The sequence below is a fragment of the Vipera berus genome (genome assembly GCF_964194415.1).
Source record: "Vipera berus genome assembly, chromosome: Z".
Classification (NCBI taxonomy): domain Eukaryota; kingdom Metazoa; phylum Chordata; class Lepidosauria; order Squamata; family Viperidae; genus Vipera; species Vipera berus.
The window spans coordinates 97143897-97159036 of NC_138205.1; the positions used below are offsets into that span (position 1 = coordinate 97143897).

Here is a 15140-nt window from a genome sequence, read left to right on the forward strand (position 1 = left end):
GGTTCTCCTGCTTGAGCAGAGGGCTGGACTAGAAGACCTCCAAGGTCCCTTCCAGATTCTGTCCTGTCCTCTCCTCTCCTCTCCCAAACTCTGATCATATTGTAAATATACAAATACAGAGAAATCTTTCAGCCATTTATTGAAACTGAAATGCAGTGAGATGTTCCTTTCACCAGAAATAATGGGTGATTTTCTTTTGGAAGGATATAGCACTAAGGGACTACTACAGACACATCCCTTGGCACTAGCCTATGTCATTTTCATTAGGGACTCCACCTCAAACGTTCTAAATGCATGATGCTGGAGAAATGGGAAACCTTGCATTTTTAACTGACAGTCTTAATTTCCATACAGTAATATGTTAGCTCCAACTTCTGTTTACAGAGGATACCTTCTAACAGACTCCCATTAGTTAAAGGTGCTCGGTGGTGCAAAGCATATTTTAAAAAATAATGTGCTCAAACCAATTCACAGTTGCGAAAATATTAAAATGACTCTTAAATTAAGCCACAAACTGGCAACATTTTCCACTGTTTACTTAACGTTATCTCTTTGATCTTATGCCCAAGGCTTTCCTCGCTCAGGAACGTACCGAGAAACTAATCCTCCCTATGACATATGATGACACACCACAACTGCGAAACCAATCGCATTCCGAAACTAATTGTTTTATAGCCTGTGATTTGAACTTTCTTCCAGTTGACAGAGCTAAAGTATTTTCGTGTCCGCATCGGATTGTTTCTCTCATTCTAGCTTCGCTTGAAAGAGGAGGTGCCACTTTCTAGAAGCCGAGGTGCAAACGTTTTAGGCCCGCAAGTATGGCAGCCACCGCCGCAACTCCTGAACAAGCTGTCTCTGTTTTTCAGGAGTTCCGGGCCATGTTTTATGTTCTTGGTCCCAACGAGAGCTCCTTCCGCAGCGTCGAGGAAGTTCCCGAATACGTGGACAAGGTGAGAGCTCCTAATCCCACTTTCCTAAGTGCCCTCCCTTCTTTTCTGTGCAGTAAACTGCTACAGTTGCGAAGTCCGCTGCGTTTGGAGAACGCAGCCGGTTTGTGAACGGGATGAAAACGGGACCTTGAAAACTCACATTTGAACCCTCAGCGCGGAGGAAAAAGTTCCTCTGATTTTTTTTTATTTAGAAAGTGTTTTCTCTCTTTCCGCTCACCCTGACTCCCCCGCCTCCGCGAGTGCAGGGAGGTGTTTATGAAATCACCAAGTCGTTTGGAAGAAGATTGTCTTTTGTGAATCTTGGGGTTAGGCAGTAATCTTTAGCCAACCTAACTGATTTCCAAAAAAGCTGCGTTTGAATGGCAGAAGAATCAGGACGCAGAAAAACTCGGCTCGTGGCTAGACTAGGAAATTAAAAAATAATACCCCAGGAGAAGAGAAACTATCTCACTGGTCTTAAGAAAACGTGAAAATGTTTAATGAAGTCACCAGGAATCAAGCTGAACTGAAAGAAGACACCTTTTGAGGGATAACTCTCATTGTCTTCAGGTTGATGGGGGCTATTCAGTAGTGCGATACATTTGGAAAAAGATGGCAATTGGTCCAAAGTATGCTATATTCTGAACCTGACTTGAACCATATGAGTGTACAGCTTCGTAGACATAGCCTCCCTATTTTCACTCCTTCCCCTTTAGTTAGAAGGAACATATTATTTTTCTATTATTGTACATTTCTTAGAGTAATGAACTTTTTTGCTTAGCTTTTTGAATCCCAACATAAAAAGACTGGGAGAAAGTGGCTGCATTTATGTACTTTGGGCCAGTCACTATCTCTCAGCCCAATTTTCCTTTAAGGGTATTTTGAAAAAAATGCAGGAGTGATTCAGAGTATGAATCTTACATTCTACAGGAGCCATGGCACAGTGGTTAGAATGCAGTACTGCAGGCTAATTCTGCTGACTGCCAGCTGCCAGCAGTTTGGCAGTTCGATTCTCCCCTGTTCAAGGTTGATTCAGCCTTCCATTATTCTGAGGTCAGTAAAATGAGCATATTGTCCCCAGCATATTGTTGGGGGCAATATACTGACTCTGTAACTGCTTAGAGAGGGCTGTGAAGCACTGTGAAGCAATGTATAAGTCTAAGTATTGTCATCCTTGAGGGATGGACAATTTAAAAATATGAAAAAGAAACAAACACTGTCTTATGTTCCTGGCAGCAGTACAAAAGTCAGCTGTTGTTTCTTCTGAATGAAAGAAGAGATATATCCCAAGCAAATAAAATAAATGAAATAACTCTGGGACACAATGTGATTTATATATCTTTGACTTGATGGGATGTGAACTTTGCCCTGGTTTCTTAATTTCATAATTAATTTCTTAATTTCCTATGCCACATTTATTTATTATTTCTAAGCCAAATCAACTTTAGAACAATGTAGAAATCCAGTTCTGCCTTTCAGAATTTTTTCCATTCCTCCTCCTAAGGATGAAATCTGAGGTTATGTCTATAATTATAGATAGAATGCAAAGAGGGACCATCGCTGATATTTATTGTATTGGTTGATAGGAGTCAGGGTGCCTTTTTGTCATGTTATTTCAAAACATGTTAATTCTTTATTAATATTAGGGTGGTCATTCTAGTGCTGCCACCACGAAGTGAGGCAAGACAGGTGAAGGGGTTTGGATGGCCTGGCTACGGGGCCCCTGAGGTGTGTGGTTGCTCTGCTGCCTGTCTTGCTGTCCATGCCTGCTACCTGTCTCACTTCACCCTGTGTCGGTGGCACCAGTGTGCCACATGGCCTCCTGCCCTGTTGCAGCAATCAGATGGGACGGAGCAACCAGATGGGATGGAGGGGCATGTCCAGCAAGGCCAGGCTGGCAGTAGCAGTGCTCCCACTCACCTGCGCTATGTGGGCTTCACAGTGCCAGAGTGCCCCGGCCAAGGGGCAGGCAGGCTGCAGCTTTGGCCCCTGCACGCTCTTTGCCTCCCGTACATGGAAAAATAAGATATCTCCCCAAACTAAGTCCTAATGGGTCATTTGGACCAAAAATACATATAAGACCTGATCTTATTTTGGGGAAACATGGTATATGTATTAAGTGAATTGTGTGCTAGATCTGTGATGGCACTTCCCAATTGCAGAACATCTGCAAAGCAGTCTACAAGACATTATATTAGTTTGATCACTTATTATGGCTACATTTAAGGAGTCTTTTCCAACTTGTGCTGGAATTAAAACTCCCAGAAACCCAACTCACTCCCCATTCCCCATGTAACTGAAATAGGGAAAAATCCAGTTGGCATTAGTTGGCATCTTCATTAAAAAAAATCAGTCATGGATTAGAATATATTCAGTATTCTAATGTTGGCGATGATTAGTTTTTTATTGAACTTTGAATAAAGTCACTAATTGTCTCCCTCCTGTGGCATAGTGATTTTTAATATATAAAGATTGTTTTTCTGTCCTTAATCAGAATCAGGTATGAATGATACAGATACATGTTACATATTTTCTGAGCATCGAGGGCCAGAATGGTTCTAGGTCAGGCTGAATAGAGATGTACATGGATTGCACTTTCAGCATCCTTTCCAAACTATGTTTATCTACAATAATACACTCATTAAGATATATAATATATATCTTAATTAAGATATATAATTCTGTAGAGGAAATAATACCAAAATATGTGTGTTCAAATTTAGATCATTATTGGAAAGCAAAAACAGAATGTACATAATATCTTTACTTTGTTTATGTCTTTTCCCTTTCATTTTAGGCAACTCCCTTGTTTATTACCCTGATTTTGCTGGAGTTCATAATTAAGTGGGCCCAGAAGAGACATGTCTCATTCATCCACAGTGATGATATAACATCTTTGTCTGCAGGTATCTTCTCAAGACTTCCAGAGTAAGTTCAATCTCTTATATAGTGTGGTTGTCTCAGATTTAGAGAAGGGAAATGGAAAATTAGACGAAATTCCTAATTTTTCTTAATGGTTTTTATAAACTTTGACTAATATATAATAATATATAATAGCTTATTGTATAATAATAGCTTTAAAAAGCTATTGAGACATGTAGCTAATAATATAATGCAATTTTAAGAGATTCTGGTTTTACACATCTATTTCAAGCTGTGTTCCAAAGTCAAGTAGAGCATTTATCTTATGTCAAATACTTAGAATCCATACAGTTAGCAGTTTAATTAGTTCAAAAGTAAAATATGAACTATTTATTCATACAGCACTTAATTGTACAAACAAGTAGTAAGAATGCCATTTAGCTGTATTTGTAATTCAGACATTTTGATCTTAGAAAATAATGAAGGCAATTTATGGAAGTGAAGTTATTTGTTACTTCTATTCTTCTATTGCAGTCTGTGATACTTAAAAAAAATAGAGTCCTGATAAAGAGAGCTTGCATTGGTAAAGAAGAGATAGGAAATGGGAAAATTGCCTTTCTTAAATAAAGTATGCAAGAATAAGGCTTGTTCAACATTATATTCTGTTAATAAGTTGTATGTAATATATTTACTAAACATTGAAATACCACAATAAAGCTTAGGATGCTGTAAGGCGTGAAAGATTAGGGGCACACATTACTAATCATGCCTGTGAGCATGAAATTACTCCACTAATGATTAGCACTATCTTGCCATTAGATAAGGGTCAATGGAATTCAAGAAAGGTTCAAGGTAGTCCATTTGTGGCCACATAGAGTCTCTAGGCTGATTCCTCTTTTGACTTTCTGCCATTGTTTCTACAGATGAATAATAAGAAAATACAGTCCCACTATGCACATTCAAAAGAAATGAATGTCCTTATTTCCTTCTTCAAAGCTTGTCTATTGTGTGAAATGTCACTTGTTAACAGCAGTTGGCTAGATCTACATATTTCATCTGCTCAGGCCCAGCTATTGAACATGTTGCTGGGAATCGTAAAAAGTTGTACACTTATCAATCTGATGGGTATATATTGGAGGATCTGGCTTGGTGAACAATATGTTTAGTAAATGTAGTTATAATGCTTGAAAAACCTATGACTGACAGTTTATAACAGCCTTAGAACTGGTTCAGCAGTTATGAGGATTGTCTTACTGTTTTATCTTATGGTCATTAGATCTTGATCTGCTGTGAGAGTCCTTGTTTTTCTGCTCACTTCACTATGAATGAAAAATGTATTTGGCAATGAGACATACTCATTAGACAACTGCTTTGTTGTGAGGGCAACTATAATTGCTTTGAAGAGGTAATATGTACTCAACTCTCACATGAATAAAAGGAAGAAAAAAGAAATCCTAAATGAAGATACTAAAAGCATACAATAAGTAAACATAATTCCAATGAAGAGAAAAATAACAGTAAAATCAAATAGAAGATGCCATTATGCCCTTACTGAAACCTGAGTAATAATGAAAAAAATTAAAAAGGACACAAAAAGAAGAGAAAAATAAATCACCAAAGAAAGTACATAAAGGGAGACAGGATTTGTAGATAAAGTGTCAGAAGACTGAAGCTTAGAAGACAATTTAAGGACAACAAAAGGATAGTCTTAAACAGTTTGTTTATTTTATTCAAAATAAAAGGAAAAGAAGCAATACATCTGCTACTTTTGTAGATAAAACATTTATCCATGTAGTTGGAAGGAGTTAAGGTTCACTTCAGTTCTCACACACATACATATACTGCTCAGCTTGACACTGATATCCAAGAAGATTCTACAGCAGATCATAAAATAATTGATTTGCAAACTTCTTGAAAATAATATAGTGATTAAGACAGGTAGGTTTGCCAAAAGGCTAATTCTGTCAAATTGGTGACAAGGCATCTCTTGATTGGCTTGTTAGAAAATGACATGAATAAACTTCCAAATATGCTCTGATAAGAAAGTGAATTGTAGAAAAAAGCATGATGAAGCCAGGAAGAAATTCCAGCAACTGCTCTGTATAAAATACAGTCTTTTTTATACGGAATAAATATTTCAAATTCTTTTACTTCTTCATCCTGCTCATGCAGTGTAACAGAAACACACTGTTTTTGAGAGAAAAGATTGGCTTCCACATTTCTTTAATTTTAATTAATGCAGTAATTTGTTTTGACTCTATTTGTTTCTCACGTTTTGGAAACTGGTTCTTGCACAAATAACTTATTAGATAGAGAGTTTAATATAATCTTGATAGACTAGGGGTGTCAAACTGCTGGCTCATGGACCAGATGCATCACGCAGAAGCCATGCCCACCCCAGCTCCAGAAAGGGAAAAAAAAGTCATAATACGTTGCGACATGTCACGTAACATGTCGAGTTTCACACCCCTGGGCCAGTCTATCAGCATAATGAAGTGTAATTGAAACTGATGTAATAAATCAGATGCACCAGTATAGTATATGAAAGAACTGCTTAGAAATAAAGGACATTGGAATTGTAACATGAGTCAGTCAGATATAGCTATTTAAAAAGGCAAAATCAATTTTTGTTTATGTGTGTGTTTGTGTATATGTGTGTCTGAATTAAACAAGAAGCAGTTCTGTTATATTCTGTTTTGATCAGATTCCAATTCATTATTACTGTAATGTCTGTAAATGACAAACTGGGAGAGGTGTAAAAAAAGAGTAGCAAGAATGGTCAGGTGGCTGGAAAGTAGGAAAGTATGTTGAAGAAGGAGTGGGGGGAATCTTGGCAATACCACCACAGTTTCCCACTCTGAAAAATGGTCATTAGTCACTTTTTTCAGGATTGTTGTAACTTTGAATGGACACTAAATGAATGTTTGTAAGTTAAGGACTTCCTGTAATCATTTGTCAGGATGGTTGGATTCTTGTATTGAGAAGTGATTTGGATTCAATAGCTCCCAAAGCCTTTTTTAAAGTTATGATCTCATGAATCAGATCTCACTGCTCTGTAATGTTAGTTGTACTTTTTGTTGGTCTTGGTGGACAAGCATTAATAATGTTTTATTCCCAAAATGTATTTTAAAGATTGAATTTTTGGATGACTACATAATGTTTTTTAATATAATTATGGTTAGAAACATGATTTGATTAATTAAATATTTTTTTCACCTTCATGAGTAGAAACATCCAATGCCTTACTAGGTTATTCATGGGAACATACAGGAGACAGGTGTGTAGGCCTCAATAATATGAAGTGAGGACATGCACCATTCATCGCTGATCCTTTTACAGCAGAGTATCTGCATCGGCAGGCAGTGTATTAGATAGCTGACCTTTGACTCGGAAAACCTTTGCAGTTCTATGATACATTGGAGTCCATTCTCTGCTTTTCTCTCACAGCATTATTTCATTAAAAGAATGACAACTTTACAGCTTTATTCTAAGCAAGCTTCTCGGAAGGAAATATTGCATTTAGCAGGATTTAAGCAAGCCAAGAACTGAAAATGTCCATTTTTTTCTGCATGTATTCAGAATTCTTTTGAGTACAGTAAGTAATCCACGTAACTATAGAACATAGTCGCAGTATTTTGAACAGGACACACATTTAATGGTATAAAACAAGGAGAGAAAATATGAAACATTACTAGACTCTAAGCTATAACAATTACATTAATATAAAGTTTTTACCACTAAGGCCACCTTTAACCAATAATGTTAGGCATATGGTGTTAGCCTACAATGTTGGGTTGAAAATATATTAACCATAATGCTATGTCTTTAAGTTGTTAATTGGCCAATGGGTGTGTAAGTGTTCTCATGGCCATAAGAGGAAGCTAGGAACGTAACTTCTCTCTCTCTCTGAATTCACTGCTTTCTACTGTTACTGTTTTTGCTCTGCTGTTGGTTTACTACTGTTGTAAGCTGAACTGTGTATTGACCTCTGGACCGGTAAGAAGACTTTGTAGTTTGGATTACTCCTTGGACTGTTGCTATTGTGTATGACTTGGACTGTTTATTTTTGACTGTGCATTTTTGTTTTTACACCACCTCAAAGTAAAATACTTTTTGCTTTTAGAACTCAGTGTATTTCTGTGTGTGATTTTTACTGCTCTCAGTGCCCTTCCTTGTCTGTGCAACTCTTTGGTAGCACAAGGAGACCTCTGCACAATAAATTCCATAACACTGGTTATGGGCCCAGGCCTGTACTGAGAGTTAGTACACACAGTATTCCTAGCTGAGTTTGTGTTAGCTATTTGGTGTAAAATGGCACAGGAACTGTTGTCAGGCATCTCCTGGATAACCCGGTTGGATGGGACAAACTATGTTTCCTGGTCCACGAAATGCTGCTTGCTTTTGCGCAAGGAAGGACTATGGACTGTTGTAAATAACCCACCAGATACTACTGCTTGGAATCCAGATGACGAAGAGGATGCAAAGAAGTTAGACGACTTTAAACGTAGCAATGAGAAAGCTCTTTGCATTATTGGACTAACACTGAATGACCAGCAGCTTGTCCATATTCGTGGTGAGGAGTCTGCTGCTAGGTGTTGGGATGTTTTGCGAAGGCTTTATGTTCGTGACAGTGTGGGTGCACATATACACCTTACACGTAAGCTGTTTAGGACTCGTCTGCAGAAGAATGGAGATATGCTGACCCATTTAAATTACATGAAGGCAACTTTTCAAGAGCTTCATGAAAAGGAGCTGATTTTTTCAGAGTTGCATCAGGTCTACATTATTCTGTCATCTTTGGATGAGAGTTATGATGGATATGTTTCTTCTTTGGAAGTCCTGACCAGAGAGGAACTGACATTGACTAACATTACTGGGAGACTGCTGGAAGAGTCCAGAAGGAGGCGTGACAGAGACCAGCTGAGAGAGACACAGCCACGAGAGAAGCAGCAATTCACCACTGCTTACAACGTCAAGAAATGTTATTCTTGTGGGGCTAGAGGGCATATAGCCAAATTCTGTAGAAAGGGTAAAAAACAGAATGTGAATAGCAGTGGGAAGGCTAAGAAGGGCATTGGTTTGGCTATTTCTGGTGAACCAACATCCAGAAACAATGAATTGTGGGTTGTTGATAGTGGGGCTTCACAATGCATTACTAAAGAGAAAAAGAGGTTTGTTAATATGAAAAACAGCAACCAATATGTTTCACTGGCAAACGGTTGGAGGATGAAGGCCTCTGGTGAAGGTAATTCCTATTGTCCATGCATTGATGAACAGTTACCTATGTTATATATACCTAAACTAAGATTCAACCTGTTATCTGTAAGGGAATTGGTTAAAGTTGGGTTTGTGGTAACATTCAGAGGGGAGCAATGCACTATTGAAAGGAATGGAACCTGTGTAACTGCTAATTTGAAAGATGGTTTATTCATTCTCACAAGTAACCAGGTTAGTACAGTTAAAGCTAACTCAATATGTGAGAACAAGAAGCCACATGATGAATGTATACATTTATTGCATAGGCGGTTAGGGCATGTAAACTTTAACTCACTACGTAAAACAGTGGAATTAGTAGAGGGAGTTAAACTGAAGCCATGTAGTAAGTATTTGAATTGCAATGCCTGTAATCAGGAAAAGAGTAAGGCAACTCCTGCACACAGGATAAACAGCTTCAAAACAACTGTTCCTTTGGAAGTTGTGTTTGCTGAGTTAATTGGACCCATGAAGCCAAGTTTAGGAGGGTCATGTTATATTTTGAGTATCCTTGACCACTACTCTCGATATGGATTTTGTTATCTGCTTAAGTCAAAGGCAGACACTTTCCAACAATTTGCAAACTGGCTGAAGTTTGTGGAGAGAAAAACAAAGAGAAAGGTTCAGTGTATAATTACTGATAATGGTACTGAATTCACAAACAAGCGCTTTGTTGATATGCTAGAATCAGCTGGCATTGAGCATAAACGTCCAGCCACCTATAGGCCTCAACATAATGCATTTGTTGAGAGACGTGGGCAAACATTACAAGCCATGATTAGAACCATGTTAAGAGATTCAGGCTTAACAGATAGACTGTGGGGGGAGGCAGCAAAATGTGCAAACCATGTTCTGAATATAGTTGTTAATACTTCTACTGGTAAAATACCATATACAATATGGCATGGTAGAAGACCAAACCTTGATTACCTGCACACATTTGGCACCCCAGCTTGGGTCCACATTCCTGCACAACTCAGGAGTAAAGGCCAACATAGGGCTAGGCAATTATACTTCGTAGGTTACGAAGCTAACCATAGATCCTATCGTTTCTGGGAACGAGGCACAACTAATGTATATAATAGTACTAGTGCAAAATTCCTTGAGCACGTTGGTTGGGATAGACTAGAGCAAGTAACTGTTAATACTGATCCTCTAGTGTTTGAGGACTCCTCTGATAACGTAACTAGTAATGATAATGCATCTCCTGTAAATATAAAAGATGAAGAGGAGATAGGGGAGATAAAAGATGAATCAGAGGAAGGAAAGGAGACAGAAACTCAAAGCCCTGTAATTCCTTGGCGTTCAATGCGTATCAGACATCCACCTGATCGCTATGAAGCTAGTATAGTATGTCAAGTTAGTGTAGAGCCATCTAACTATGATGAGATCAGGATGTATCCTGAAAAGGAACAGGCATCATGGAAAGCTGCAATGAACAGGGAGTTGAAGTCTTAGACAAAAGCACATAAGCTTGTCTACAATGGAGGCTGAATTTTCATGTCTATCAGTGTTATGTACAGAACTGCTAGTGTACAAACAATTATTGTTAGATATGGGTTTAGATGTAAATGATCCATTTATTGTGTATGAGGACAATCAAGCTGCGATAAAGATGGCTAATAATGCTGCAGTAAGAACAAGATCTAAACATACTGATCTTCGTTATTTAAATGTCAGACAATGTGTCAAAGATAAATTAATACAGTTAGAGTATTGTCCATCTGATGTAAATATTGCAGACCATTTTACGAAGGTACAAAGTGCTGTGAAACACAATGCTAATTGTGAAAGAATGTGCATAAGATTGTAAGAGTTATATATTATTCTACCCAAAGGGGAGAATGTTAGGCATATGGTGTTAGCCTACAATGTTGGGTTGAAAATATATTAACCATAATGCTATGTCTTTAAGTTGTTAATTGGCCAATGGGTGTGTAAGTGTTCTCATGGCCATAAGAGGAAGCTAGGAACGTAACTTCTCTCTCTCTCTGAATTCACTGCTTTCTACTGTTACTGTTTTTGCTCTGCTGTTGGTTTACTACTGTTGTAAGCTGAACTGTGTATTGACCTCTGGACCGGTAAGAAGACTTTGTAGTTTGGATTACTCCTTGGACTGTTGCTATTGTGTATGACTTGGACTGTTTATTTTTGACTGTGCATTTTTGTTTTTACACCACCTCAAAGTAAAATACTTTTTGCTTTTAGAACTCAGTGTATTTCTGTGTGTGATTTTTACTGCTCTCAGTGCCCTTCCTTGTCTGTGCAACTCTTTGGTAGCACAAGGAGACCTCTGCACAATAAATTCCATAACAAATACCATTATACAAGCTTCACTAGCTCTCCGGGGCCGCCTGAGCTTTAAGTTTGGGCGGCTGAAGGATTGAGCCCCCCCGAAGCCTGGGTTTGCTCCGGGCTGCGCAGCGTCTCTGCTCTGTGATTTTTGGAGCAGAGCCAAGCGTTAGCAACCACTCCTGCCAGAAGGAAGGACTCTTGAGTATTAAGACACAGGCAGAGCGGTACAGGAGGTCAAGGTGAAGTGGACTTTTATCTTTACTCTCTAGCTCAACGGATTTTATGGATTAAAAGTGAAAGTGCGCAATAGACCAATATCACTTTTAAATACAGACTACAAGATATTTGCCAAGGTGTTAGCTAATAGACTGATGAGGGTTTTGCAACAGGTGATTCATGGGGATCAAACCGGGTTTATTAGTGGTAGACAAATGAAAAATAATGTGAGGCATATAGTTGATGTGGTAGAGTTTTTGGAAAGGAACAACCAGATCCCTGCGGCGCTAATTTTTTTAGATGCTGAAAAAGCTTTTGATCAATTGAATTGGCAATTTTTGATGAAAGTTTTAGATAAAATGAATTTTGGGGATAAATTTTTACAACCAATTAGGGCATTATATCAAAAACAAACTGCCCGAATAATAGTTAACAATAGTCTGACTGAAGTATGCAATATTGAGAAGGGCACAAGACAAGGGTGTCCGTTATCACCTTTATTATTTGTTTTAACATTGGAGATATTATTGATAAAAATACGGAACTCGAAAAAAATTAAGGGTATTCAAATTAGAGATCAGGATTATAGACTGAGGGTGTTTGCAGACGATCTGGTTGTTACGGTGACTCAGCCAGAAAACTCTGTTGTGGACCTGATGGAGATAATAATGCAATACGGGAAGGTTTCTGGATTTAAGGTTAATGTACAAAAAACAAAAATTTTGGCCAAAAATATGACAACACCGCAAAAGGCCCTTTTAGAAGGATTAACTGGATTTGAGATTGTTAAAAGGGTCAAATATTTGGGGGTGTATTTGTCACCCTCAAATGCAAAGTTATATAAAAATAATTATGAAAAGTTATGGGGAAAAATTCAAAAAGAATTGGAGAGTTGGGAAAAATTGCAATTGTCTTTACTGGGAAGAATTGCAGCAGTGAAAATGAATGTCCTGCCTAAATTTTTATTTTTATTCCAAATGATACCGATTCTTAAAAAAGACTCTAATTTGGAAGAATGGCAACGGGGTATCAATAAATTTGTGTGGGCAGGGAAAAGGCCACGAGTTAAACTTAAGATTATGCAGGATACTCGTGAAAGTGGTGGTCTTAAAATGCCTAATCTTAAATTATATTATGAAGCTGCTGCGTTGTCAGGAATAAGTGATTGGATTAATTTGACACAAGGGAGATTATTAAATCTTGAGGGCCACGACTTGTTATTTGGCTGGCATGCATATTTGTTGTATGATAAGAAGGTAGATAATGTATTTAAAGTGCATATTTTAAGACAGGCATTGTTGAGAGTTTGGAAGAAGTATAGACATAAGTTAGATTGCAAGATGCCGTTGTGGGCAATCCCGAAACATGCAATAGAAAACATAAACGTAGGCTTGAAACATGATGTGACTACGTATAAGGAGATCTTAAGTTTGGAAAGGAACGTCTGGTGTTTGAAGCCGTACAATTTCTTGCGAGATGAGAAGATCGTTCAAACTTGGTTCCAATATACTCAATTACGTGCCAGGTGGAAAGAAGACCAGAAAATTGGTTTCTCAATGACTGATGAAAATTTGATAAAGCAAATTAGAAATCAGGGTCCAGCACATATTAAACGGATTTATCTTGCATTGATAGATATTGACTCAGAAACAGAACTTGTTAAAGACTGTATGATAAAATGGGCCCAGAATATTCAAGAAGTTATTACAATGGACACTTGGGAAAAGATCTGGGTGAGGAATGTAAAATTCACGCAAGCTCAAAACTTAAGAGAGAACTTTTATAAAATGTTTTATAGATGGCATTTAGATCCTAAAAAGCTTGCAAGTATGTATCCGAATTATCAACCTAAATGTTGGAGATGTGGTGGTGAAGATGCAACTTATTTTCATATATGGTGGACCTGCAAAAAGGTTAAGGCTTTTTGGATAAAAATTTGGTGGAATATGCAAAAGATCTTTAAGCAAAGGATAAAGTTTTGTCCGCAATTGTTTTTGCTGGGCATAATTACAGATGCTACTGTTGTGGACATTAAGTTGATGTTGAATTTAATTACAGCAGCAAGACTCTTAATAGGTCAATATTGGAAAAAGCAGGAACTGCCGACTATAGAAGAATGGACTCTAAAGGTTTCTGACCTGGCGGAAATGGCAAAGATCTCAGCTTACTTGAAAGATCATTCGCAAAAACGTTATATTATGGAGTGGAAAAAGTGGATTGATTATATTCAGAACAAATATGGGACTAAAAAGTTTCACTTAGCATTTGAATAAGTTTTCTTTTCTTTTTTCCTTTTTTTTATGTAACGTTAGTATTGCTTGTAGTCATTTTATATGAGCTAGAGGGCGATAGAATTAATACCGGTAGTTTATTGTTTTTAGCATATGGATGTTTATGATTGTTTTTTGTTTTTATACCTTGTACTTAGCTCTGGGAAGTCGGGGGGGGGAGGGGGAATGGGGGGGAGGGATAGGGAGGGTTAGGTAGGGGTGGGGGGAGGGGGATTGTTAAAGATAAAATGTACTCTAAAACTTTTCAATAAAAAAAAGCTTCACTAAAGCAATCTGGAAAACCATTATTCTACAATATATGTAAATATGTAAAATATATAATGATTCTAAGCCAATAATGCAACACTTCTAAAATTCTCAATTAGATGTCACTGAGACAATCAAAAACGTAACCAATTTTATGTATTACGTTCTTAAAATATGTGTGATCAATCTGCCTATTTAGCTTCATCCTGCTCTAAACAATAAATAAGAGGCACAATTAGGTTTATTTCCCATTGAGTGATATAAAATATGTTCGCTGCTTCAATGCAGTTGGAAATCTGTAAGCACGCTTTTTAAAATAATGATTTTACAGATTGTTTTACTTGAGGCTTGTATAACGGTTTTGGTTAAAGGTGTATTGTATTGTATATATTAGTACAGATCTTTCTGAGTCTGCAAATTATCATACAGTTTGCTGGTGAAATATTGATGCAGAAATATTCATAGCAACCTTGGCATAAATGTTACAGTTCGTATTAACTTTAATTATCCATCCTGCATATTCTGCTTTCATAAAACATCAAAAAATACAGGAAAATATTAGTAATCAACATTCTACATTCACATATATGAAACACTGAAATCAGTAGTGATTGCTTTGTTGAATGTAGAAGTGTTTATTTATCATGTGTGGTGAACATTTTTGAAACAAGTCTAAATAAGGATTTCATTCTTTCATTCATTCATATATCTTTCTCATCTCAAACTAATCATTATAGTAAAAATTACAGATTTATTTATTATTTTATGATATTGTTGGAAAATACCAAGAGTCATTTAGGTGAGATGGAGGTTATAGAAATCTGGGAAATTAAAAAATATTTGAAAGAGCAATATATAATCTTTAGTCATTAATATAAATTTATTGCATATTTTTATTTTTTATTATTATATTGATTTTTTTAAAAAATTCTATTCATTATGACTTCTCAGAGTCACTTAAATATAATTTGAAATAAACAATATTATTCTGTGAGGTCAAGATGTCATGGTGTGCTTAAAAGTTGGCCTTTATGATTTTTGTATGAAT

At 37.1% G+C, this 15140-nt stretch overlaps 1 protein-coding gene across 1 annotated transcript in view; it reads left to right on the forward strand.

The window, feature by feature from the left end:
• The first annotated feature begins 717 nt into the window (after positions 1-717).
• AGMO (alkylglycerol monooxygenase) overlaps positions 718-15140 on the forward strand; it is a 190213-nt gene continuing 175790 nt past the window's right edge. The window contains exons 1-2 of the mRNA XM_081343001.1: positions 718-950; positions 3727-3857. Coding sequence (XP_081199127.1) covers positions 819-950; positions 3727-3857 — 263 coding nt within the window. The 5' untranslated portion in view covers positions 718-818. The remainder of the gene's footprint in view (positions 951-3726; positions 3858-15140) is intronic.